The sequence below is a fragment of the Pogona vitticeps genome, chromosome 7 (assembly GCF_051106095.1).
Source record: "Pogona vitticeps strain Pit_001003342236 chromosome 7, PviZW2.1, whole genome shotgun sequence".
NCBI classification, from domain to species: domain Eukaryota; kingdom Metazoa; phylum Chordata; class Lepidosauria; order Squamata; family Agamidae; genus Pogona; species Pogona vitticeps.
This window is the reverse complement of record NC_135789.1, coordinates 28,573,329-28,601,010: the sequence shown is the minus strand read 5'-3', so window position 1 is coordinate 28,601,010 and position 27,682 is coordinate 28,573,329. Positions and strand designations below refer to the sequence as shown.

General features: G+C 44.3%; 2 protein-coding genes across 3 annotated transcripts in view; both read left to right on the top strand.

Annotated features, from left to right (window-relative positions):
* Positions 1–26,450, top strand: part of CUEDC1 (CUE domain containing 1) — a 48,584-nt gene extending 22,134 nt beyond the window's left edge. For both annotated transcript variants that reach the window (XM_072978492.2, XM_072978493.2), the window contains exons 2-12: positions 2,378–2,538; positions 4,490–5,120; positions 10,206–10,333; positions 11,566–11,692; positions 12,440–12,623; positions 13,470–13,553; positions 15,174–15,263; positions 16,754–16,847; positions 17,443–17,501; positions 18,811–18,896; positions 20,032–26,450. In XM_072978492.2, coding sequence (XP_072834593.2) covers positions 4,827–5,120; positions 10,206–10,333; positions 11,566–11,692; positions 12,440–12,623; positions 13,470–13,553; positions 15,174–15,263; positions 16,754–16,847; positions 17,443–17,501; positions 18,811–18,878 — 1,128 coding nt within the window. In that variant the 5' untranslated portion in view covers positions 2,378–2,538; positions 4,490–4,826 and the 3' untranslated portion in view covers positions 18,879–18,896; positions 20,032–26,450. The remainder of the gene's footprint in view (positions 1–2,377; positions 2,539–4,489; positions 5,121–10,205; positions 10,334–11,565; positions 11,693–12,439; positions 12,624–13,469; positions 13,554–15,173; positions 15,264–16,753; positions 16,848–17,442; positions 17,502–18,810; positions 18,897–20,031) is intronic.
* LOC140701746 (uncharacterized) overlaps positions 1–27,682 on the top strand; it is a 443,504-nt gene that overhangs the window by 84,685 nt on the left and 331,137 nt on the right. The window lies entirely within an intron of this gene.

The following is a 27,682-nucleotide window of genomic DNA, read 5'->3' as shown; positions in this document are numbered from 1 at the left end:
TTTCTCTCTCTCTGAATGTGTGTGTGTTTTAAATTTTAACTTCAACCCTGGCCACTGGTTTAAGCAACCTGATCCACCATGCTACTGCATGGAAGGAGGTAAAGGGGGGCAATTCCTTACCTTGCAGGAAACGGGCATCTGTATTACAGCTGTAATTTGGCTCCGGTTGACCTCCGCGATTGAAGGCAGGGCTCCTCTTAAAATGCCAGATGCTGAGAGCAAGCAACAGAAGGCGGCCACCTCTCTGGCAACCCTGTTTCGTCAGATTCTCCGAAGCATCTGGGTGGCTGCAGTTCCTTCATCCAAACTCTATGGGGAATTAAGGGCCCGGTTACGGCTGGTGGGCAGAGCTTCCAATTTAACCTGTGCAGTTAAAACCAGAAGTTCCAAGGAGACGTAACTCAGGGATAGAACACTTGCTTTTATAACAACAACAACAGCAGCAGCGTAACCTTTGAACTCCAGAACTGGAGGGGAACCTACCGATCATCGGGTCCAGTGGGGGAATTGAACTCCAAACCTCCGGCTCCACAGCCAAACACCGAAGCCACTGAGCAATCCAGCCATTCTGCACAAGGCCTTGGGCTCCTTCTGCAGCTGCTCTAGTTATGGATGGGACTTTGGGCAACAGATGTCTGTTGGAGCTGGTGAATTGGAAAGCCCAGCAGCCAGTGCGTGAGAGGAAACCGTGCTACCCACCGCAGTACAGAGAGGCAGAGCTGGGTATCCATACTCCCAATCACACAAAAGCATCGCCCACTGGAAGAAAGGAGACAGGCAGAAGTGGGGCGTCGGAGGGTAGCCTGGTTTTTAGATGCGGCTGTGTTGATGGACCAACCTCCATCTAGTGAAACCTGACCATGTTGGCAGCTTTTGAGAGTCCGGTTTCAGTTACCTGCGAGCCAAACTCCTATTACATGAAACACAAGGGTGAAAATTCTGGTGCAATTTATGCTCGGGTAAGGGGGATCATTTAAATATTCTTGGCAAATTGGCAGTCATCAATGAGGTGCTGGTTGTGTTCTTGGGCAGGTGCACATTATGCCCCTGAATGCGATCAGCACCTACTTAATGAGCTGCATTTGGCTACCAAGATTTATGCAATTTCCCTAGTACATTTATAAATGGGCAACAGGTTTCTGGCCGTTAGATTTAGACTGGAGTTTGCAGAATTCTAGGAGATCGAGGTTCAGGGTCCTATTAAGCCACAAAACTCTGTAAGTGGGCTTGGCGCTAGTCACTGGTGTGTCTCCACTTGATCAACCTCATAGGCCAGTTGTTGAGAAGGTGAAGCGGGAAGAAAGAGAATCATGTATGTCGCCTTGTGCTCATTGGAGGAAAGGTGAGATATAAATATAGTTAATGCATAGGGAAAAATAACTAAATCTTAAAACTGGAGAAGGACTTTCACCTGGAGGTACATTTCTAGTGTACAATCCAGGGCAAAATGGACCAGCAATTTGATGTAGCATAAATGCAACCTCTTATAAGCCAGTTGACCAACATACATTTTGAACCAGGATGTATTTCAGCCGCTATAAAAACAGAGCTGATATGATGACTTCTATGGAATGCTCTTCTTGGGCAGCTGCTGTCAAAAGTACATTGAATGGTGCGCCATGCTCCTTGGTGAGCTTGTAATAGCCATTTTCTCCGCACCTGGGAGATGTTCACTTAATTGAATGCAATCTGCCATCAAAATTAACATCCCGTTGCTTGCTTTCTAATGAGGCTGGTACTGACGCTCGTTGGTTTCTTCCTAGTTTGCAGCAATAAAGCTCTGGAGGTTTACGGGGTTGAAATGTCACACTTGCACAGAATTTTTCCTGCAGTTCCTTCACAAGGCAAAATAGAGTATAATTTGGCCAGCAAGGTAGTTATCTTTGATAAACAACACAAAGCAGTTTTTGTTTTCAACCACAGTGAACAGAATCTGCCATATACCACATCAAACCAGAATGTAGGAGTGGCTAGTTAGAAGTAACAAGCAACCGTAATTCCTAGTAACTAAGGTATAATAACTAAGTTGCACTGCAATTGTGGCTTGGCTGAAATGGCATGTTACTGGATCTGATAATTGTGACTCGAAGCCTTATTAATAAAATTTATGCCTGTTCTTCAGCATGTAGCTGCTGTCTTGTAATGACCCTTAAAAGGAACTTATTAATTAATTCTGGTGGTCCTTATGTATTTCCTTTGGTGAACCTGGAACAGATTTCCAAAAATTTAAAAATCCAAAGCCTTCAATTTCCACTGAAAATGGAGAGGAACACTGCCTAAACATCATATTTGGTTTTGCTTTTGAAGCAAATATGTACAAACATGACTCAATCGGCTTGAGAAGTGATATAGCATTAAAGCATGCTTTCTTTTGCAGGTTGCTATGGTTATTTTCTCCACCTGGACAGATGATGAAAGAAATCTCCATCCCTCTTGGTTTCAAGCGGTTTTCGTGGAAATGCCGGAGAATGAGGTGGTGACGTGGTGACAGTGAATCTTCTCAGTTACATCTGTGTGCTTGAAACGGAACGACTAAAGGTACGGGAAAACGAGGCATTCTTTCTCGAAATTCCTAAGGCTTAGACTCAGAGCTGGCCTTAGGTGGAGGAAGGCAACTGCCTCCGTGGCAGGTGGGGGATGATGGATGTGGCTGCTGTGAGCTACAGCCCCAATGTGTCCCTGATTGTTTTTCAAGTTCCCCGTGTTTGAGATCAAACGTCATTGTGGATAAACGCACCCTTTCCCTATGTTTTAAGTCAGTTTCCCATCTTCCCAACTTAAAGCTGCAAATACTTGTTATGACACTCGTCCTTCACAGAGACAGACGTGCATTTCGCAAACATTTTGCTCGAAGAGAAGAATATGTAAATCAAAACTGTACAAAAATCCTACCGGAGATACCACACAACCCGAGATTCTTTGCCCGAGATCCATTCACTCCATGTATTCCCTTAAATTTTCCAATTATAGCTGTTCGTGTTGAACAAATGCTGTTTTATTGCCAGCCTTAATCACGTAACAGCAGAACAGAAGATAATACATATAGGAGGTAAGAGACAAGACAAGTATATGTTGTAGAACTTACTGTTTTATCTAATGGGGTTAAATCTGCTTGCCTAATGTTTTATCTAAGTGGTTCTCATGGCATTTCTTTTCCTGTTACCTTTTTTTAAATGTAACTTTAAATATGGCTTTCTTATCTGGTTGGGTTTTAAAATCTCCCACCTGCCGCTTAATAGAAATTAGATCATGTGATGAGCTCTGCTTTTTCCCCCTCTAGTGCAATGTCATCCATCAGTAGAGTTTGCACCAGAAATAAATTGTATTTCCTTCCTGTTCTCTAGGGAAACTGGCTGCCTTAAGATGGAGTGCTAATCTTAGAATCTATGTCTCTCTTTTACTTTCTCCCCCATCTGCTGGTAACTCTCAGGTGTTTTAAAAAAAAACATGGGCCATAATTTTTCAGTATGCCTGACCTTCCCCCCCCCAGCTGTTTATTTTTCTCTTGTCCTTTGTTGGTCATTGAATCAATGGGACTTATGTAAGTGTTGACGATGTAAGTATTGATATAATTTTTCAACATGTCTGATGCTTTTTGGGTTGTTTTTTTCCTTCTTTACCAGTGGGACTTAGGTAAGTGTTGACTTAACAAGCTCACTCTGCTTGTCTCCCTCAGTCGGGACTAATCATTTAATTCAGTGTCTCTATACAGGGTTGCCAGCTTTCTCTCATACACTTGAAAAATAATCATGAATCAGAGATAATGCAAAGCTTGGCATTAAGGGTACAGAACCATGATGAAGTCCAGGAGGTGAAAAGTGAAAATAAAGCATCAATGATGATAGTAGAGCTGTAGCATGATTGGTGGTATTGAATGCCACCGAAGGTCTAGGAAAACATCCAATTTAGTTCCTCGTCCATCTAATTTACCAAAACTGCTTCTGTCCCCAAAGCCAGGCTAGGTTTGGAAAAGGTTCAAATAATGAGCTTCACCCAGGAAACCTGGAACTGTGCTGTTGTTGAGGACACAGTCTAAAACCGTTTATATCCACTGATTTATTTTAAGTTGTCAAAAGCAGCAATAAGGCCGTTTGAGCAGACCGGTATGCAACAAATTACATTATTTCTTCATTCTCTCCTTTACCTGAGTTGAATAAAAGAAAGCTGTTTACTAGTAGATGCTTTTTCTTGCACCCCTAAACTGGGCAACTCTTTGCAGTGGTTCCCAACTTCGATTGCCCAGATAATCTTGGACTAAAATTCCCAGAAGCCTTTACCACTAGCTGTGCTGTCCAGGTTTTCTGGAAGTTGAAGTCCAAGAACATCTGGAGACCCAAGTTTGGAAACATTACTTTAGTGCCACTCGTTCCTCTTCAACCCACAGTTCATGAGACTGAAAACCAAGGGACAATTCATGATATGCTTCTGCAATTATGTTGCTTGTACCTGATTTTTAATTATTCATATTACTATTATTGTATATTTGCAGGTCAGCATGCTTCTGAGGCATTCAACGCTGTCATATTTCTGAAGTCCTTCCCTGACTGTCCTCCGTGGCGGATTCACCTGGGCCCAAATCCTTCAGGATTACGGAGGCCCGTCTTAACTTTGACGTCTCCAATGTTCTGCCATTCTGTGGTGAAGGATGGATCGGCGGCGCTGGAAGATGGCTGCATAGCTTCTTGACGACGAACCCGGAAGGCCTCGTAATTTCTTAACTCCTGGCTTGGGATATATATGTTTCTTTTATTATTAATTTTTTTGGTTCCTACCTCAAAAACTGATTTGAAAAAAGTTTAAACATTTTCCAAAAGCAATTATCAAAAATGACAAGTCTGTTCCGCCGGAGCAGCAGTAATGGCAGCTCAAGGAATAATAGCTCTTCCACCCAAGAACTTAACAATAGTCGCCCTGCCAGGCAGGTACGGCGGCTGGAATTTAACCAGGCAATGGAGGATTTCAAAACTATGTTCCCCAACATGGATTACGACATAATTGAATGTGTTTTGAGGGCTAACAATGGTGCCGTGGACGCCACCATTGACCAGTTGCTACAGATGAATTTGGACAGCAGCGGGTGTGATGACAGCTCAGATTCAGATGACAGTATTCCTCCTGAGGTAAACTTGGCTCTGTTGTGTGTTGGTCGCAGGGTTGGCTCCAGCCTTGAGGAAGCTCTGAGCGCCGTGCCCGTCGGTGGGCTCCTCCTCGTCCCAATGGACTCCTTGCCCATTGGCTTCTCCAGAAAGCGCTCCCCTTTTGAGTCTCTGCCATTCTTGAGCATCTACCAGTTTTGATGGGTCCTAGTGGCTCTAAGGATAGCGTGGCTCAATGGCATTGTGGGAGACTGGAATGGTTGCTACTCAATGGTTGAGCCTGGGAAATGAAATTGAATGGCGGCTTTGGAGCTAGTTTTTGGGTAGTGTTCCACAAAGTGGAAAGGGATGCTCGGGGTGGGGGGGGGGAACGCTAAGCCTGGATGATAGTGTTTTGCTTTGGCTCTGATACAAGTTTGTGGAACTCCAGATGTTGAAAAACTCCAGTTCTCATCAACCCCAGTTAGAGTGGACAGTGGACAGAGATCATGGGAGTTACCTCTGAAGGGCCATATGTCCTTCACCCTTAAATGAGGGGAATAACTTCTGTCTAAGATGTAACTGAGTCAGAGGCGAGACACCCTGCAGTCCATAAAGATGGTGTTGACTCTAATTCCCATCGGCAAGGTCTGTGGCAGGAGGCTGTGATCCAACGACAGCTCCGCATCCCTAGTCTTAAGGAGTCCAAAACTTGAATATAGTGTATTGATCTAGAATTGGTTGTAGGACGCTTGGCCTGGTTGGTGACTCCCTCTGATGCCGACAGGGTGTGTTCAACTCCGGAACATTCTGTCTTGAAGAAGACACAATGAGATAAAACGTCCAACACTGGGTGGAACATTATGGGTGGGAGGTTGCACACAATCAGATATCGCTAATCCTTATCTTGGCAGCTGAAGTACTGCTGTGGAACCAGATATAGAAGCTTGATTAGCTTTGGTTTTAGTTGCTATATTAATAAGAAATCCCTTGATCAGTTATGGAAGTCCAAACGAGGGATAGGCCATTTAGTTGGGGCTTTTTAAAAGGCTTCCAGAATTCTCCAGGAATTCCCGAAGAAGAATTCTGGGAGATACAGACACCTTTGTTTGGTTCACCTGGAGTAGGGCCTGCCTCAAGAGTCTGGGGGGGTCGTAGTTTCTCTATAAAGCCTAAAGGGTGGTGAAGCTAAAATTGTGAGGGAGCACCACAGGAGTTTCCTGTTTTGTACGGTGGCAACCAGAAGCAAGGCCTGAAACAGCCATGGAATCTTGAAGGTAGGCCATGCTTCAGGCGAGTGAAATATAGATGTCTGTAGGTAGAAGTGTGTAGGAGTGGAAGGAAGGGCGGGAGGGAGGGCGGATGGAAGGAAAGGAGGGAGGGAGGGAGGGAGGGAGAGAGGATGGGAGAAAGGGAGGGAGTGAGGAATGAAACAAGGGAGGGAGGGCGGAAGGGAGGGAGGGAGGGAGGGAGGAATGAAACAAGGGAGGGAGGGAGGAAGGAAAGAAGGAAGGGAGGGAGGAAGGGAGGGAGGGAGGAAGGAAAGAAAGAAAGAAGGAAAGAAGGGAGAAGGAAGGAAGGAAAGAAGGGAGGAGGAAGGAAGGAAAGATGGAAGGAAGGAAGGGAGGGAAGGAGGAGGGAAGGAGGAACGAAGGAAGAAAGGGAGGGAGGAAGGAAGAGAGGAAGGAAGGAAGGAAGATCATAAGTTCCAGCCACAGTATGAATACTTTTTTCCTGCAGTATCCTCAGGCTCCCCCAACGCAACTTAAATACGACAAAAAGACTACTTGTGAAGGAGCCACTAATAAGGTTTGCCACTTGTGGACAGTAATAAAAATAATGATTATCATGATGTACCATCAAGTCAGTTCTGACTTATGGTAACCCTTTTCCAGAGATCTGCAGGCAGAGAATACTCGGAAGTGGTTTTACCGTTCTGTTCTTCTGGGGGCTCCCTGGGACTACTGTGCCGCTTGCCCAAGGCTACCCAGGCTGGCTCTTGTCCCAGGAGACATTGGGGGGGGAATCAAACTCCCAACCTCTGATTCCACAGCCAGAGACCTAAACCCCAGAGTGATCCATCCAGACAATATTCTTTCTAATTCCATGTCTTTTTTTTTAAAAAAAGAACACTTTAATGAAACAATAAAGGATAATATAATAAAGTGAAAACACAAAAGCTATAGCACAAAAACACAACTTGTTTGTGTTTTTGTGCTGCAGCGCTCAGAATTCATCAGGAGGCACGGCGCTATAGTCCAAAAACACAAATGTGAAAACGTCCAGTAGTGAGTCCATTTCTTCCACCCCTTTAGCATTAACAACAACAAATTAATTCCCCATTTCTAACTGCCAGTTATAATGACTAATTGTTCAAAATCTTGGCGATCAAAGCTCTGCCTTAGAGGAAAGATATCCTGTCTTCAACCTAGGTAGGTCTTTATAGATCAAAACCTAATATTTTGGACAGGTGTGGAAATAAACTGGGAGGCCAGTGTTTTTATTATTTATTTATATGTGTATTAATTTTTTTTTCCATTTCCATTTCTGATTCTTTTCCTGTGAGCTCAAGGCAATGTACGGCCCACTTTGTCCCCGCCATCATGACAACAACCCTGTGAGGTAGGCCAGACTAGCACTCTGTGTGACTTGGCCCATGTTGTTGTTGCCCAACATATCTAGGGCATTATCTGCTGGATAGCTCAGTGATTCAGGCATCAGGCTGGGAAGCCAGAGGTTTGGAGTTCGATTCCCCCTTTCAGCCTCCTTGATTAGGGCTGGACTCGATGATCTTCTAGGGTCCCGTCCAGTTGTGCAGTTCTAAGCTGATGGAAGGTCACCCAGTTAGTATGCGAACTGCGGATATTCCCACTCCTTGCCTAGGGCTGTGTCCCCCATGCCACGCAGGTTTCTGATTTAAGACTCATGATGTCTGGATCCTATGGTGTCTGCCAGGGAATGGTATAGGATTCGGGCGATGCCAGCGTTGGGTGGCTTTGATTGGGAAAGGATGGATTGGATCTTTGAGGATTTTTTTTTAATGCAGTTGTGCGAAACGGCAAGCGAGAGTATCTGCCACTAGCATTCTTGCTTATGATTTCATTAGGACCGAGTTTTCTGTTTTTCAGGGGGGAAAAAGAGGTCAGTGGGTTTGGGTTAACTAATTAATGCTCATTAAGTGCTTTGAAGCTTCTTAAGGCTGTGGTCTGGGTTTTAAGGACACGGGCACCTGTGATGAAGTGTGAAGATTCGGTCTGGCTCCGAGAACTCCGTTTCCTTTCTAGCAGATGCTGCACAGTTATGTTCCTCTGTGTCCTGATGTAATAAGGCTTATTTTCTCTATTATTCATTTGCAACTACCTTTCTTTTAATGACGGTGCCTTCTACTGAGAAGCTGTGAAATGCATTTCTGAGAAGGGGATGCCTGCAAAGCAGAAATGGACCAGGTGGAAGGGTCTGGTGTCCCATTTCTTGTCCCCAGGACCTATTTGGGACCCCCCTGGTTCCCTACCCTCTTTAGCAAAAAAGACAGAAAATTAAACCCTAAGCGACCAGATGTCCACTTCTGATTTTATGTATATATATAAAAATGGTGTCTGTGTATGTGTTCCTTTTAAAAGGAAACCTTCTCCTCTGTTTAGAAAGAAGGAAAATCGCCAGCTCTGAAGTCTTCCAGAGGTGGCCATTGTCTTTTTAGTGGGGCAAAATTTTCAGGGTCAAAAGAGGCTCGGACTGCCAAAAATGGCCTAGGGGTGTTTGTGTCCATGTGTCCCATAGGCATTGCCACTTCCATTGATACAACAGAAGGATGTCTGAAAGAATAATTCCAGCCCACTCCGTTGAAAACTGAATTTGGAAAGGAAACAAACTGGTGCATTCTGTGCTGTAACAACAGGTTCTTGCGATAGACCTTCAACAGAGATCAAGTTAAACTTTCCCAAAACTTTTGACCTACACCAGCTTCATTCCTGCATATACTGAGGCAGAATAGCACATAGTAGGTTTTTTAAAAAAAAATTATCCTTTCCACGCCTGCTTTCAGAACGGCAGCTTTTCGACATTCTTGGGAGATGAAAGAGAAACGCAAAAGCATGATCTTGAAGAGCATCTTCCCCCCCTGAGACGCCCAAGCTGATTCTCAAAATGGTGAAAGGGACAGGGAAAACACGTCAAGAGATTTGCTGGATAGCCCTCCCCTCCCAATTAGGCGAGGGAAGCGCAGGAACAGCTGCGGGGAGGCTGATGACACCCTTGTGCGGGTTCTGAAAAGGGACAGGCTATGCGTCGCGCTGAGGAAAAGGGACAACTGCCCACCGGTTTTGGGTTATGTTTTGTGAGCTATTTATGGGTCTGAAAACATCCCAGCAAGATGAGCGCTGCCCCAGTTCTGTTCGCACCAGAGCTGCAAAGATTTCAGTAGGGCCCCCCCTCGCCTCCCCCCTGCTTCCTTTTTGCTCTAGCAGGAGTAGTGAGCGGGCGTCCCCGTTTTGGGTGACTTAAGGGCATGGCTGCTGGCTGGCTGCCGGGTTCCTCCCAAGCCTGCAAGAAACGAGGAGTCTTCAAGATGAAAACAGCCCGCTCTTGATCTGGGGCCGCTTGAGGTTGGAGAACGCAAAGTCTGCAGGGTGTGTGTGTGTGTGTAGGGTTGTTAAATGCTTGGCAGGCCATGACAGACAGCTGTTGAGCTGCATTCAACTTGTTAAGCTGATTGTTTTTTTTTAATGTGAGTTCCAGGCTTGGTATGTCCTGTGAACCTAGGAAGTCTATAAATTTCTGTAGGACTCCTCGGGGAGTCAAGTGCCCATATCAGGATCTAACACACCCTAAAATGGGACATTTCAATCCCCTAACGACTCTTTTTCCCCCCCTTGCACAATCTATAGAAAAAGCAAAGTGTGTTGCTTATATACCGTGCCATAGGGCTTAAAGCATTCTCTGGGTGGTTTACAATTTAATTATGCAGGCTACAGATTGCCCCTCCGGCAAGCTGGGTACTCACTTTACCAGCCTTGGAAAGATGGATGGATGAGTCAATCTTGGACCGGCTACCTGAGATTGAACCGCGCGGGTCGTGAGCACAGTTTCGTCTGCTCACACAATGTCTCCCTTTCTCTCTGTCGCTTGGTTAAGATCTTGGAACGGACTCTGGAACCAGATAGTTCAGACGAAGAGCCGCCTCCGGTCTATTCTCCCCCTTCCTACGATATGCACGTCTTTGACAGGCAGTATCCACAGGCTCCCCCAACGCCGCCCCCCAGGTAAGCGGTCACTCCTCCTCGGAGCTGGCAAAAATCAGAGTTTTGGAGAAGACCTTGAAGGCCGTCTTGTCTAGGGGGAAGATGTCCTTCGGCCTGAGGGCTGGATCCTGCTTCAGAGAAATTATTGGGATTTGCTTTCCAGCTGTGTACGTTTGCCTTAAGCAAATTGTAGGGATGAATGGGACCAAAAATGTTTTATTTATTTGACTTTTATACCATCCCTCTGGCTGCCAAGGCCACTCTGAGCAGTTGGTTTACAACTTTTAAAAAAAACAAAACACAATAATACGAAACAATAAACACAATAACAATCAAAATACCAGCATATTTCAGATCAAAGGTCTTGCAGTCTGTAACTAAGCTTTAGGAGAATCGTTTTGACATTGGAACATTAACATAGAATGGGAGGAAATATCAAAAAGTGGGGAAACCACAAGAAACTGTGTTATGGAGAAAGGTGCATGGTCACCTGGAGACATTGGACTCCAACAGGGCTGAATTAAGCCCCAGGACTTTAAGCCCTCGGTCCTTGATCTACCCACTTGATTTTCAGAGAGATCTCCAATGGAAGCTAGAGATATCCTGATCTCCAGCTTCCATTGCTTCTACCATTTTGGGTCACTGGTTCCTTTTTAGAATAATGCTCTTACCACTGAGAGCATTTCTTCTAATGCCCATTTGAAATCTACAGTATGGGTTCCTCACCTGGAGTAGCAAGAGGATATTGCCTTGCCCGGCTAAAAAGTGGGTATAAGAAGATCTAAAATAAATCAATGATGGGTCCTCGGATACATGGGAATGACTGAGGGTTTGAATCGAAGATTCAGAAAAAGACCCTTAGTAGAGGATAAAAACTGAACCTCGGGGTCTTTTTCCATGCAGTCTCCTGGGATGCCTACGAATGGATAACCCCTAATTCTATCAATCTCCAGGACTCACTGCTAAACCTCTGGAATGCTCCTTCCCAGAGCATGGGGAGAGAGAGGAACTACAACTCCCAGAATTCCTGTTTATTCTACTGGGTGGGGCTCTGGACGTCTGACCTCAAAGTCCTACCCTGATGGGTCCACCACTTGAATATGGGTAGCAACATTTGTATGGTTTTCAGTCCTAACCAGAACATATGGGTACCCTATAAGGCCGAGTTCAGAAGCAAGGGGGAATATGATAGCTTAATTCTTATATCTTTATCTTCATTTGCCTTCCCCGCTCACTTTTTTTTGATCTCACAGGATTGATATCCAAAATTCCAGTGGCCTGCAGGCACAAAAACGGTATAGGAATTGGAATCCACCATTATTAGGCAACCTTCCTGATGATTTTCTTCGCATTTTACCCCAACAAATGAATGAGATACAGGTGAGTGGGAGATATATTTTGCATTAAACTGTGGTTACACTTGGCCATCTTCGTAAACCATAGTTTAGAGTGATGAAAAAGAAGTTTGGGTGAACCTTGGGCTTATGGACCTTGCGGAGGTGTTTGGAAGTGGTGGCTTCTGTTTTTGTTTAACCAGATGTTGTCATGTCATCCAGCCAGCCAAAACCGTCTTTCATGTCAACGACGCTATCATGAAACTTGCTTGAAACTGTGGTTTATGAAGCTGGCTTATATAAACAAACTGCGGTTAACATTAATCATGGCTTAGCATTCTGACCAAAACACGGTTAATGGAAACAGAAGCCACGTTGGAGGAGCAAAAAGAAGGGGTGGGGGGCGTAAGACAACACTTAATCCCTTGGCTCGTTTGCTCTAGTTATGAGTTTGCACAGATGTGGACCATGTTTGGCCCAAGCAATGCTATTGAACTAAACAGCTTCTATGATTCTGTCCTGGTGGCTGTATTGGTTGGGGCTGATTAGAGTTGTGGCTTAACGTTGTCAGAAGAGCTTTGACTACAGTTCTCAGAATCCTCTAGCCAGCATACTGGATTTGGGAAGCTGTAGTCCAGAAAGTAACTATTTCAGACTCTGATGTAAAATACACAGATTGTGTTCAGTTGTCAGCCTTCGTTAAGTGTATACAGTAAAGACCCTGGTTTTGCTGTCTTATAATGTGTGAGATTGTTCCTGGTGATTAGCTAGTTCTTCCCCTATTTTGCTTAAGAGTTTGCAAAGCTCCCATCAAACAACGGCAAGCCCACGAAGTCAGAGAGCCCAGGGGTCCTTGGACCAAGAGAGGAAGTGGAAGCAGTACCTGGAAGACGAGCGCATTGCCCTCTTCCTGCAGAACGAGGAGTTTATGAAGGAGCTGCAGAGGAACCGGGACTTCCTCCTGGCCCTCGAGAGAGGTAATGAATGGGCCATGGTCCAAAGCTTCCCTTGCCTTTTACCTTCATTGTTCTTTGTTCCGCTGGAAATATTCCTCATGATGCTTGGTGGATCTGTTTGGACCCGTAAAGCAAGAATATACCACAGATGAAGAACGTGGGCAGCTGTCTTCTCCCACATCGGAATATTTATGCAATATGTTCCGGTACTGTTTAGTTTGATTGGCAGCAACTTTCCAGGTTCTCCAGCAGAGAAAACATTTTCTCTTTTATGCCCTTTCATGATTCTTTCATCTGAAGAGGGATCCATTCATCCATCCATCCATCCATCCATCCATCCATCCATCCATCCTCCCTCCCTCCCTCCCTCCCTCCCTCCTATTCAGCACTTTGGAATCAAAGTGAGGACATGCTGCCAGCTGAGCAGTTCCCTTTCCGCCAGGCTGTGGCTGCTCTACCCCATAGATGTCAACCTGTGGGCCACACAGGTGCGGGGGGTAGGTGGGGAGTCAGGTTTGGACAGAGAGAGGGGAGAAGAAAAAAAGAAAGTCACTGTTTAGTGGAAAATCTGGTGCAAATTGGTGACGAAGATTTGGATTGACCCCCCCAGGAGGAATCACTGAGCCTGGAAGGTTGGAAAGGATGCTGGCCCCCAATTAACCTTCCTTTCTGTGGGTCAAGGACCCTAACAGGAAAGAAGGCTCTCTCCTTGTGCTATAGTATATGGATGTTGACGTCTGCGTGTTCTTAATTGGGTTGTTTTGTTCGTGTTGCACAGTCTCATATTTTGCTATCTTGCTCGATCCTTTCAAGTGTACGTTGCTAAACATTCTTTTGTTGTTGTTGTTGTTGTTGTTCCCCATCAAGATCGATTGAGGTACGAGTCAAAGAAGTCCAAGATGAACAGCACCGCTGTCAGTAGTGATGCCCGGAGCTCCTCTGTAATACCAGGTCTGTTTTATTACGTGACTTCTGTCTGATGCTAACTCTTCCGTTGCTAACCCCTGTTAAATCAAGCTTCCTTGTCCCTTACGGTGGCCAGTCCATCTGAGCCAGAATTTTCGCTTGGTGTCCAACCACCGGAGTTTTAGAGTATGGAGCCAAAGCAGAAGAAGAAAAGAGAGAGGAGGTACAGAGTTGTTGTGCCATTGGGGATCTTGGCCTTCCCCATCCACTTGTGAGGCTTCGACTACATTGGCAAGTTAAATCAGAGTGATTTGACTTTGCTGTAGCTTGATTTGGAGCCTATTTTATGCTTCTATTCAGATTAGAAGCCAGTGTTTATATTGGCCCCTCGATTCAATGCAGTTCGATCTGTGCCACAGCCCATAGTTCTCTTTCTTTGATCCTGGCCTCTGCCGATTCCCGGCTGTCCTTTTAGGGGTGATTGTAAAGCCAATGGGCTGTTTAAAAGTGTTGCACGGTGCCAGAGAAAAGGGGACAGTTAAAAACAACACATTGGGACTAACAATAAAACAGCCGACCCATTTGGGGGAAAATACAAAGTGATAGCAGTAGAAAACTAAAACATCAAGCTGCGGGTCGAATGTTATAAATGGCCTGAGATAAAATGGAAAGGAAGTGCTATTGAGACTGGCTAAGAGGTAGCTTCCACAGTCATGATATCACTACCAAGAAGACCCCGTTTCTTGGACTCACCACCGGTTCCCATCAGTGGGTGACAGGGAGAGAGATCTAGAGTTAGGGTGCTGCCACTAAGAAAGCCCTGTTGCTCCTTCCTGCTTGCCCACCCTCCCAGAGGGATAGGGCCCAGATTTGCATTGGCTTGATATTTTTACACCGAAGGCTGTGCGTTGAGCATCCGTGCCTGATCTCAGAAATGCATGGGCCAAGGGCCTGAGTTTCTGAGGCTCACTGTGAATGCAAGGCACCCTTCATATGGGAATGGGCCATCCTTAAAGCAATGTGCCTCCATCGAGCCATTTATCAGGAGCAAATGGATGGCAAAGGCAGGGCAACACGATGCCATTCCAGACTATGCTGCTTAATTGATACTGTGCCCTCCCTTTGTCTCTCTCTCCACAAGGGAAGGTGAAGTGGAAGAAAGGCACTGAGAATTCCTCACTGTTATCCCCAGTCATTGATCGGTGATAACGTCAGGAATTGCTTTCCCAGCCTTGCAGGTGAGGGTGCAAGGTCTGCTCGGGAGATCTTTGGACTAGATCAGGCTATTAGCCAAAGGTCCCTCATCCTTGTGCAACACACCCTGCATCAACTACACCACCCAATATTTTTTTCAGCATGATGGGTTGAAGCCCTACGGAGCCTTTAGCACAGACTTCCCATTCCCTGTCCTGTCTTTTTGCAATTATATTTTAAATAAGTAAAAAAAAAACCAACAACTCTCCTTCCACTTTGGATGTTGAATTGGGATTTCTTGCTTCTGTTCCAAATCTCTTTTGGCTGATGGGGAATGGCAAACTTTCAAGGTGGAGAATCTGCGGCTGCACTGATGGATTTCCAGCCGTCTCGCCTCTTAGCCAGGAATTCCCGGGGAAAAGGTTCTCTCCACTTTTCATTGATCCCTAGGTGTGTTTTTGCCTTTTCCAGATGATGTCGCTCGCTCCCTAACCGGCGTGGCTAGTGGTGCTGTCTCCGATGATGCCTTATTCAGGGACAAATTAAAACACATGGGAAAATGTGAGTTATAGATCATGGGAGATGCAGGATTTGAATCTGATGAAAGGTTTCTGCTCTGAATCTGACTGGCCCTCTTTGGGCATGTATCTACATGTGACATTAGCTCAGATAATTCCTTTGTAATTAGTTTACACCATGTGTTCTCTTTTGAATCCTGAAATAACGATGCCACAGCTGGGACAGGCTATTTGGATTCTCCTGCCTGACTCTGCACATTTGGCCATGGGAGATGTATAGAATATTTTGAGTTTTCCAGAGACGGCTGTTCTCCATTCTTCTTATTCTCTAGTGAAGAATGCCTATGTACTGTGTAATTAAAATCAAGTTGCTAGTCCTGGAGGTTTGTCAGAACATGAGCCATGCCTAAGTTGATGACATGTAAAGGACCTGGAAAAGAATTCTGAGCAGGTTGGCTCAATGAAGTTGAGTTCTGGCAGAGATCCTGGATCTTGCTGGAAAGGCTTGTTTTGCTGGGTGAGATCTTTACACTGATCTTTAAAGTGACCCTTCTGAACCCACTTAGTTGTGTCCTGATCCTTCTAGCCCAGTTAAAAAAAAAGTAGCTGGACCAAAAAAGTCTGGAATGGGTATGGTGCAAGGGCAGACTGGTTTGTGATCTTGTGTCTATTATCTGGTCACTGGGAAATAGAGTGAACCACTACGGGCAACAGAAAAAGCAAGATAAAATCACCATCTGATCCCACCTTGAGTTGGAACACATAGGGGTTGGATTTGGGATCCCCCCACTGTGGGCCTCCTGGGAGAACAGCCAGCCTGTGTAGCTTTGGGCCAGCTACATAGTCCCAGAGCAAACACCGAAAAGGAACAGCTTCTGAATATTTCCTACCTAGGGGAAAAAAAATGAGAATTGACTGTCATATAATTATCGTGCTCATTGAACCTGGAAGACTTTGAGAGGAACTCCATAAATCAGAATTAACTTGACAGAGCATCCTGATTATTATCTTGTTATTTCGGCTATGGAAGGACCGATGATGGCTTTTTGGGTATATTGATTATTTGTTAGTGGAGGTGGTTGTAAGTCACTTTGAGATTTCTCTGGCAATGGGAACTTGCATGTTATTTGTTGCGTATTTAATTATGAGATACATCAATATTCCTCTTTTCCTCCAGTTTGCTCAAGGTGCTGTATGTATTGCTCTTTACCTCCCTGTTTCATCCTTACAGCGACCCTGTGAGGGTCAGGGTCAGTTTAAATCCAAACGAGGAATAAAGAAACTAGATCTCAAGAGTCTTGGGGCAAGACTTGAACCATAACAGAATTGTCTGATACAGTTGTCTAAGACTTACTCATAGTCCAATGAATGGATGAATGAATGAATGAACACGTTGTGAGTGGCATTCTCCAGGTGTCATCTTCTTTGGCCTGTCATGTAAGAGTCCTTAGAGATATTGCAGAGTCAGGCTGGCACGTTTTTCCTTCAAATTATGTTCACACTCGTCCCTCCCCTGATTTCTTCTCTTTTCAGCGACACGCAAGAAGCTCTTTGAACTTGCCAGGGCATTCTCAGATAAGACCAAAATGAGGAAGTCGAAAAGAAAACAGCTGTTGAAGCATCAGGTGTATCCTTACACACAATCTTGTGTGTGTGTGTGTGTGTGTGTGTCCATGGCTGTCCTCCTTAAAAAATCGAGAGTAATGCTTTTTAGTAAAACACAGATTGAAAAGGAAACAGTTTATAGTCCCAGTGTGGGGCTGTACTTATTCCCTGCAGGAGGGGCCAACACTGAAAAGGCCCTGTCTTTCAGGGCTGGGCGTCTGATGGATCCTGATAGCAGCCTGCAAGGTGGGCCTTTGAAGGTGCTCTAAATGTGCAGGAAGGTTATTTGGTGTGCAGGCAGCCCTCCTGGTCCAAGAACATTTAGATCCTAAACCATCACCAGCAGGTCTTGAGAGCTGAAGCTATTGGGGGAATAAGGCTTCAGCATCCTGGATTTCTCCTGAAAAGTACAGACTAAAACCCGCAGAGGACTCAGAGCAGCTCCCGTTTTGAGATCACCTGGTGCCACAGTCTAAAGCACACGTTAGCGCTTCACTTTCCAGGACTGAGTCTTTGAAAACAGCCTTCTAGAGCTCAGATGAAGTATGGCCTGGTTTGGATTATGTGCTCCCTATACCGCCAGTTTTCTCCAACCCTCTCCTTAACTGTAAGCCCAGCATGGGGACGGCAGCTTCGACGGCTAATCTGCTCGATGATGTGGAAGGACATTCCGGTGGTAAGTCCGTTTCCCCACACAGCTACATCTTTTGGGTTGGCCCCGACTCCCCAAAAGTAAGAAGGGAGCAAGTGCCAAAGAGAAAGTAGCGCTTTGTAAGGAAGATTCAACGTTCCTTACAGATAAGCGGCTCTACGCATGAGAAACTAACTGCTTAGCTGAGACACCGAGCTCCGGAAATCACACTCATGCGTGGTCCCGCTGAGCCACTGAAAACGTGGATCGGTAAATCAATTAAAAAACTTGCTTAGTTTTTTTTTAGTAATGCTTTTACCCAACCTTTTAAATATAATGATATTAATTCATCTTGAACAGTTGAATAAGTTACTGTTTTTAGCTTTTAATCATTATGTTTTTAATGATGTAAGCCGCCTTGGGTCCCTTTTTTTGGAGAAAAGTGAGGTAAAGTGTTTTAAATAAATAAATACATTCTGTTGGTTTGCTAAACGTGTGCCCTCAGTTAACCAGGCAACACTCAGAAGGGGGGGGGGAAGAGTCATTCTTGGTGGAAATCATTGTGCTAACACCACTTTCTTGCTTCTCGGCCAACAAAGAGGCTGAACAACTCAGCTGTAAGTGTGTGTATATGTGTGTGTGTATTTATTTAGTTAGTTAAAATATTTTACCCTGCCTTTCTCCTCAAAAGGACCCAAGGTGGCTTACAACAATCAAAAGACAATATTTAAAAGCTAAAAACAGTTAAGTATACAAATATTTTACAAAGGAATTAAACAAGTATTCTATTTAAAATAGGAAATAAAATCAGTACTTAAAAACACGTTGAAAAGTAAACAGCAGAATAGTCCATTAAAAAAACAATTACCGGACAACCAGTCTAAAGAAAATCCTGTTTGATGAGAAAGATCTTTGCCTGCTTGGGGAAGGAGAGTAAAGATAGGGGCCAGCCAGGTCCCCAGTGGGAGGGAGTTCCAAAGTCTGGGAGCCGCCACCGAGAAGGCCCCCTCCTGTTCCCCCACCAAGCAGACCTGTGAAGGTCATGGGACTGAGAGAAAGGTGTCCCCTGATGACCTTAATGCCCCGGCCGGCTCATACCGCATGCACACATGGCATCATAAGAAGTGCCTTCACTGAAGCATACGGTCCCTAAGAGGTTGCTAGACTGCAGCTTTCCGGAATGCCTCTTTTAGGGTTGCCCGTTCCATGCAGGGCAACTGATAAGCATCATCCTTCAGGCAGGATTTAAATTCAAGGCTCTCTTGTCCTCTCCCAAAACCACTTTGCTTAGATCTCCCACAATTATATACTCATAGGATGCTTCGGTATCTTCATGGTGATTTCTGCATTTCAGATGAGGAGAGCCAAGCAAGGAGAAGACCTTTACCCATAGAAGAAGAAGCATCAAAAGAAGTACAATGAAGTGAAGGATAATATGAGGTTAGGGCTGTGCCCAGTCAAGAATTTTACCGCAACTTGGTTTTGTCTTGGGTTCAGGGTTGGGATCTCATTTAATAAACCAGATATTTTCAATGAATGTATGTGGGAGTGTTTCTCTTGATGCATCAGAGCTTGCAAAAGTTCTTTTTTTTTTTTTTTTTTGGACCATGTTTCCAAGAAATGGTCTAGCCAGCTTAACAGTGAGCTGGGGGGGTTTCTGAGAAATAAAATGCAAAAAAAGGTGATTTCTGTCCCCCACCCCCCCACTGTCGGCTCCAGCGCATGAAGTTTTTAATTTCTGTCAAGAAAACAAAGTAGTGAAATTTAAAAAAATACTCAAAATCTTGCATAATTTCACTCCGTAGCCAGGAAACTTTAAAAACATTTCTTTCCACTGCTAGAATTAAATAAGTGCAAATGTACATCCTGTGCCCTGGATTATTTGAAAAGGATATACAAACCTCACTTTGCCCTCTGAAATAGGTACACAACATTCTGTGATATCCACAATTTTTTTTGAATTGAATATAGCTGAGAAGTTACATGCAAACTACCAGTTACATATCATTATTTTCCTTTCTGGTTCTGAAGGCATAACTCAGCTGCATTCCAATTGTCAGCGTAATGAAGGGAACTGCCACCCCTTTTGTCATGTAATTTTTAAAAAATTCCCAAAAGGTTAGCAAAACATGCAGGGGGGTCCTGATGCAGAGATACAACAAAGCCGCTATGTGGTTTAAAGACAGGAAAGTTTTGTTTGGCACGATTTGCCTAAGAAAACTAATTTTAAGGGGAACCACATTAAAGAGTGGTGGAGGAAAATCACGTTGTTTGTAGTTCTTCCTTGAGTTGTTGTCTTGTGCTATGTTGTGACTGTTCGCAGGTGACTTGGGCAGGATGACACATGAATGGTTTTTGAACCTAAAAGCCACTTTAATTATGCTGTTGCATAAATCTCTCTGAGTGGCCCTTATCCAAATGCATGGTATAAAAATGAAATAAATAAATTTGGCAATGTGTTCTGCTTCGAATTACCAAATATTCCACATAAAACCTACCACCTCTTCTCTCTCTCTCTTTCTCTTTCTTCTTCTTCAGCTCATTCAAAACTTTTTCCCCTTTTCTTTTCTTCCAGATCTTGACTTGGCAGTTAAAAAAAACAAAAAGGAGATAAGGTGAGAATCGAAAGCTGTCTGAGAAGAGAAAGATGGTCCTTCAGCTGGTGGCTCCATTCTGGCTCTGGTGCTGTGGGATGTTTCGGAAACAACGTACACGCGTTATATCATGTCAGGGAAACACCGTATTTGGGTTTTGACAACCATTTTGAAAACAATGGGTTTGGAAACAATTTTCTTTGTTAATCCCCCCCCCCCCATTCTTCCCAATCTGAGGAATCTAGGAATCTGAAGGAGGGGGCAAAGAGATTAAATGAATAGCTGGCCTGATTTTTTTTTAATGCCAACCTTTGCTACAGGAGAATGAATTTTAAGCTCCAAACAGGATCAAGGTGCTTTCCTCCTTTGATACCCTGTGCTGTTCAGATGTACAAATGAAAAAGAAAAAAAAGGATAATACTGTTTAAGAGTTTCTAGTGTGGCATTTAAAAATAATATCTCTTCAACGAATGAGTCTGTGTGACCTTTGTCCAGGTAGAGAATGGCCTCTGTGGTTTGTTGTATGGTTGAATTGTTGTTACTCTTTTCATTTTTTTATTCTTATGATGTAACTTGCTGCTCAATTGAGAAGCCCAAGCCCCTCTGTCTGTCAGCCACCAGCAAAATAGAAGCTTATTTCCATAAAGAAGGGTGTTTCTGCATCCCTCTCACCACCAGAAACACTTCGCAGTGAATTCATGGATCCTTGAATTTTTTGTTTTCATTTTCAAAAATCTCTCCATAGCTCGTTGTCCTCTCCGCTTGAAATCGCTTTGTCTCACGCTGTTGCTTCAGTGTGATCTCTCTTCTAGCTGTACATTACTCATAAGGCTGAAAAAAAGAATGCTGAAAACTAAGATCAAACTCAAGACTTTGGAGAAGTTACTTTTGTGGGGAGTACAGTAGGTTTCCCCTATCCACGGAATCAGTATCTGCTGATTCACTGATCCGCTGTTTGAAAATACGAAATAACCCCCCCCCAAGAAATGGCCACAAGAGGGTGCCATAGATCATGCAATGTATAGCATTCCATATGTCTGCATTTTTTGGCTTGGGATCCATTCCCTCCTGATAACCACAGTCCTACTCTGTAACTTCCTACAACTTTTTTTGTTTTGTTTACAGCAGGCTGTGTTGGCTGTAATGACAAGAAGTCTCAAAAAGTAACTTTTGAAGGCTCTGGGATAGGCGTGAACAGATATATCCTAAATATATATGTATATGGGATTGGTGTGAACAGATATATTCTACATTCTAAAGTTATATAGATACAGTATATAGATATATATTTAAAAAGTTGTTTCCAGCATCCAGGGCAAACACACACACACACAAACACACACATATAATTGCTTCTGTGCTTTTGTGAACCAAGAGTCTTTTGCAACATTGGCGTTAGAGCCGCTCGCCCTCCCCCTGGTTTGTCCCACATGTTGTTGAGGTAACAATGCTTTGCATGCATCCTTTTTATTCACTGGTGAGTTGGCACTGTGCCACGGATAATGAGAAAGGCTATAATTGGCCCGATCTACACAGCGCCGGGTTGTTAAGCATTCACTTCATGGGTGTGTGGCAAAACCATGTGGGGAAGGAATCTTGGTTTGAGAATCCTGTGGGGCAGTGGCTGCTTGGATCGTGTCACCTTTGAATCAGATTGGGGGACAAGTTGGAAACATTACTTTTTCTGGACTACAGCTCCCAGAATCCTCTAGGAAACATGGCCGGGGTGTGTGTTCTGGGAGCAGTGTTCTTCCCCTCCCCAAAATTTCCTACGCTCTGCCTGTGGGGTACCTCCAGCCATCCTAGCTTCCTGCCGGTGGCCGTTTTGTCCTGGATGCTGTAAACAAAAGCGGGAACATTGAGGTATTGGGGGGGCAGAACTCGCTGGCTTGGCATGGACAGAGTCTTGAGTTCAAATCTCAGCATCTCTTAAAGAATAATTGCCAGATTTAGAAAGATCCCCTGGACTGAGGCCACCAGTCAGAATAGACCGTGATGGGATAGTTGAACCTGTGGCTTTGGGTCACTATAGATGGGCTATAAATATATCTCTTGAGTCATGTTAACCATCCTGAGGCCTTAGATTCAAAGCACAACAGAATGGTTTCCTTGTTTGTAAACCAATGATTGACAAGTTTATGAACTGCTGTGAACGGTTGTTATGTGTTGTCAAGTCACTTCCGAGTTATGGCGACCCGAATCGGGGTCTTGAGGCATTCAAAGAGCGGTTCACCACAGCCACCCCTCTGCGAGGCTCCGTGGCTAACTGAGGATTCGAATCCATATCCCTCAAGTCTTAGCCCCACTATCCATTCCACCGCACGGGCTCTCACTGCTGGCTAGCATAGCGCAAAGAATCGTAAGAGCTTTAATCAACATGCTTTCTGAAAGGCATGTTGATTTGAGTTAAAGCTTCATGGTGGTTTTTAGCCCCAGGATGCTTTTGAGCTGGCTTCTGCATCATATATGTATTATTATTTATTTAATATTTTTGGCTACATTGATAGTCACATCGTTCTTCTAAGGAGCTCCGTTTTGTGCGACTCTCCCCTTTCCGGCATTTTGCTCACCACAACCTTGTAAAGTAGGCTAGGCTGAGAAAGATCCCTCTTGGTAGGAGGCATAGCTGTGCGGGAACTAGAGAAATCAATTATCCAATGTTGTATCCATGCCAGATCTTCTATCTGGGGGTGCCAGGGTTTCTCTGAAAGGGATACTTCTTAAGAAGTGACATTGGCTACATAGATCTTAAGATTTTGGGGTGCATCTCTTTGTAGTCATATATTAAAAAAAAACAGCATCCTGCTGGCGGCTTCGGTGTTCCTGTTGCTTTAAAGCAGAGAAAGTGAGATGGAAATTGAGACTGGAGCAGCTTACGCCAGAGGAGAGGCTGGGATGGGGGGGGGGGGATCCTGAGTGAAGTTCTCTGTTCTCTTCAAGGCGAGAGTGCCGTCAACTCGGCCGCCTCGTCCTGTAAGGGTTCCAAGTTTTCATGCTGCTTGGAAGGAGAAATCGTAGTGCTTTTAAAAAAAGATTCCAAACTTGAGAGACAGCCAGACACGAACCGTTCCCTTGAGAAAAGAGGGGAGGGGGAAGGAAGCCTTGAATAAGAGCTGCCGAGACTCGCGGATCCTTTAGGACAGAGAATGCCAGCCAGCCTTCTCTCCTCACCTTGTTTGGGGAAAAAGCGCTGGCCAGTTGCTAAGGGCACAACTGAAGGAGTGCCACTAGAAACGAGCAGCCGTAGAACGAGAAAAACTTTCACATGGTACTGCGGGGCTCCCTGCTCCTTAAATTGCTAGCCCAGGAAGCCACTGGCTGTTCCGTCTTCCTTTATCCAGAACGCTTGGAAGGAACTCAAGTTCTGGAAGAAGATCTGCGTGTTGGAATGTTCCCAGTTCATTCCGAGTCTGGCTTAACTTCGCAGATTTTGCATGAACTTTTTTTTTTAAAAAAATAAAGAGACAGACAGAAGCCAGCTACAAATTCCTCCAGCTAGAGAAAAGAAGCGGGAAAAGCACATATGGAAAACTCCTGTCTTTTTTTTTTTCGTAGAACATAATCATTTGTGTTTTCATTCAAGTCTAAAGGAAGGCAGAGAGCCGTCCTGCTTTGAGAGAAATGAGGAAGGAGCCCCCTCCCCACCCCCAGCCTTTTGAGGCGACAATGACTAGGGTTGATCGTGCAGTAATAAAAAGTATTTGGCCTTTGGAACATCCTGTGGTGTGTGGATGGTGGGTGGCATGCAGTCCTCCCAGTGCCCTAAATGCAGTCAGACGCTATTGCCCACCCCACCCCTGGTGCTGTCATGCTCTCAGATCATCATCTTCTTCTTTTTTAAGTTGGAAGGGGTGTCAAAAAGTTATCTTGTGCTTTGGGGGTGAGGCAATTTACCATATTTTGAAGTCTTCCCCCAAATGAAAAAAAAGTAATTGAAAATGTGGCCACTAGGGGGTATAAGAGAGACTTTGGGCTTTTTAAAAGAAATTTGTAAGGAAAAAATGGTGTGTATGTGGTGCAGCTACCCTATAAGAAATCCAGGGTTACTATTGCTAGATTCTTTCGCCGCCTGCCTTCCATATTTCCTGGGCTGCCCCGTAGGAGATGGACTGTAATTCCCATAAGCCGAAGGTGAGGAATGATGGAACTGTAATCTAGCAGTACCATGGGGAAGCTCTACTTAGCTCACCCTGTTTTACAAGACAGCCATGAGGGAGTGCATTAGAAAGTCCCAGATGATGACCTAAAAACAGGTTCTTGCAAAGATTTACAGCCATGTCTCCACCATCACCTTTCCTCCCTTTGGGATGAGTCTGGTATTTATTGAGAGATTTGGCCCAGGGATCTTTGACGGCTATCTGCTTTCTTCAGGTCATGCTCTGCACCCCATCCTGGCCTTTTAGACCTATGCTTTGGCATGTTCTTTCAGCCCCAACTGTTCCCTTTGTTTCTCATTCTTCCATTCTTGTTTCCTATTTGTAATGGCTTTCAAAACAAGTCACCAGTCATCCCCTTACAAGGATTAACCAAAACTGCCTGTGACACCGGTGGAAATCCAGGGACATTCGCTCCGCTTGCATGGTGTGCCACAAGCCATGGGAGGGAATCTCTGGGGGTCCCTCCGTGATGCCTCCCCAATGAATCCTACACTGGGAATGGAATCTTACGGAGGCCTCTCCAGATGCCCAGCTGGAAAAGACGGTTGTTGCTATGTGCCGTCTTGTCACCTCTTGACTTGTGGAGACCTTGTAGACGAGGGATCTCCAAAATGTTCTGTCCTTGGCCGTGCTCAGGCTCTTGCGAACTCAATCCTGTGGCTTCCCTTAAGCAGTCAGTCCATCTCATCCTTGGTCTTCCTCTTTTCCAGAGAATTCTGCCTTCTCGTGATGTGCCCAAAGTAAGAGGGTCTCCGTTTCAACACTTTTGGCTCCAGTTCAGGCTTGATTTGATTTAGGACCCCGTTTGTTCAGGGGTAGAGCTTCAGGATTTGTCCCTCTCCTCCCTTATTTGCCCCAGTCTTGAATATTCCATCACATGAGAAAAGAGGTGGGCAGATTGGAGCGGTGGAAGAGAAGGTATACGTTGAATCCTTTTAGCGGAAGGTTGGCCCGAGAGACCTGGTGGTTCCCTTAGATCGGTGGTTCCCATCCTTGGGTCCTCAGGTTTTCTGGAACTACGACTCCCAGAAATCTGGCTACCATAGCTAGTGGCGAAGGCTTCTAGGAGTTTTAGTCCAAGAACATCTGGGGACCCAAGGTTGGGAACCACGGCCTTAGATTCATCAGATGTAGGGGAAAACGGCTTTTCTGAACTATGTGAAGCCAGCATGGCTCCTTTTCACCCATACCTGGCTACTAAACTCAAGTCAGCTTTTAATGAACAATCTGCTGTTTGAATGATATTCTCCCTATGAACTTTACACCTAACGCCTTCTGATGTTGATTTCACATTGAAGTTCTTCTTGCAGCTAGCTGTCGTCTTAGTTCATCATGAGCTGTACTTTCATCTCACTGACTCTTTATGCCTCATTAACTTTTTTTATTGTTATTACTTTTATTAATGGAAAAGTGGGGTAGCCACAACTAGCTGAACTGAACAAAAACACGAGAAAAGGTCAATGGATTGGAGCGTTGGCAGATCTTGGGGGGGAAATTACCTTTTTTTAAAATTACAACTCTCGGCATGGTCACTGACTTAATGGTGGATAATTGTTTATGTTTAACTCGTTGGGTGTTATGGAAAAGAGAATATTTCCCCGCCTTAAACTAGCACAGGCAATGCTGAAAAACTGTATTTAAACCAGGGATTTTCCCAGTAGCAGCCAACCCCCCCAACTTCTTTTAAACTTCTCAATGCAGATGTAGCAAAACAACAGAGACTCTCAAAGACTTGATTTAGGTTTATGATGGCATCCTCTAAAATCCCCTAAAATCCACCAGTTCTTTTCACAAAGCAGCAGCAGCAGAAGAATCCTGATCAAGTTTAGAAAATAGATGAGAACGGGCAGAAACAACTGTTTTGAAATTTCACCGTTGGGTTGAACTCTTCAAACTTTTAGACCAAGGATTTCCTGGGGAAAATATCCTAAAGTTGGCTAAGGAGGAAGAAATTTTCCCTTCCCAATTTTAGATTTTGACTCTCGGCAAAATGGCCTCCGAATCCAAGCTGTGTTTCTCCTACCGAACAGTATACAATTCTTAGTAACGTTTGTATTGCTTTCTTTAAAAAATAATGGGGGAGCAGGTTTTTTTTTTTTAAAGGAGACAAACCTCTTGGGTGGGTGGGGAGACTCCCATGGCATTTGTCAGTGTTGCTATTTTAGAAATAATTTCCATACGTTAATTTTTTTTCTTAAAGATGTTTAATAGTAATTCATATAATAAAGTCACGTTGTACTCTCGTAATGCTTTTGCTTTGTGATTCTCCACGGTTTTGTGTTGTTGCTTCACAAGCGTATTGGACTACAGACTGAACCTGGATATTTTGGGGAAGAAACAGGTGGGTGTTCTGACCGATCCTTGCTTGAAATCCATCAAGTACTACCTTGATGAGCCTTGCAGCTTAACTAATTAATTTTTTTTTTAAACCCACCTTTCCCCCTGCAAAATAGCACTCGGGGCCAGCTGTCTCAGAGTCTTGTATGTAGCACAATTTAGAAGCTGCATTTTAAAAGATAATTAGTTACATTGTGGTTCATTACAGTTATAATTGCACGCTGTTTTAAAAACAAAAGCTGACTCCTTCTTTTCTCATTATTCAAAAGCAACTAGAATAGTTATATTTTGTTACTTTTAAAAATCACACCAGAATGTTACAAGCTTCTGGGACAAAACAGATTTAATGTAATGAAGTAGTAAGGTTTTGTCCATACTGTAATGATAAAAGCAGCTAAAGCGTTGTTACAGTTACACCCCAAAAGGAGCAATATTCTCTGTTACAATTGTAACTTAATTGTACGTTATTTCCTGCAGAAAGGAATTCATTGCAGATGTGTGTTCTGGTTGTGTTCTGGTCTCTGGCATAAATTAAGCCATATATTGTGGCAGAAAGTTACATGAATTAGCCACATTTTTTGATACATAAAGTCATATTGCAGGGATTTACGCGGAGAAGGGAAAACGGTAAGTTTTAATGCCCACAGCTCACAAAACATCTGATAGCATATGATGTTTCTAGGCAAAGATAAAATGTTTAGAAACTAAATGTAATGATTGATCGCAGGAGGAATTGTTGGGACTAACACGATCTTCCTAGCTTTGATACATTCAGTTTTAACAGCTGTAGGGTGAGGAAGAACCTTGGCTTCAGCGGAGTCTGAAAGAGACGTAATCGAACTTGCTTATGCTGAAGTCTGTTTTGAAATTCCTTTGACGAAGGGAGATTTATAGATCAGCAGCAGAGCCTTATGCCACCTGTGTTGCCAGTCCTTGGTCACACTGAACCCAGTGACTTCCACGAACCGTTTGTGATGCAGGCTTTAATCTCCCTCCTTCATCACCTTTCACTATCATTTGCTGCCCAATGCTGTTTTCTGTAGGGCTCAGTCAAGGGGGAGGGACGTGGCCAGGGTTGATATAATCGGAGCTGCCTACATTTCCCAAACCCCCCTAGCCAATATGACTTACTTTTTTT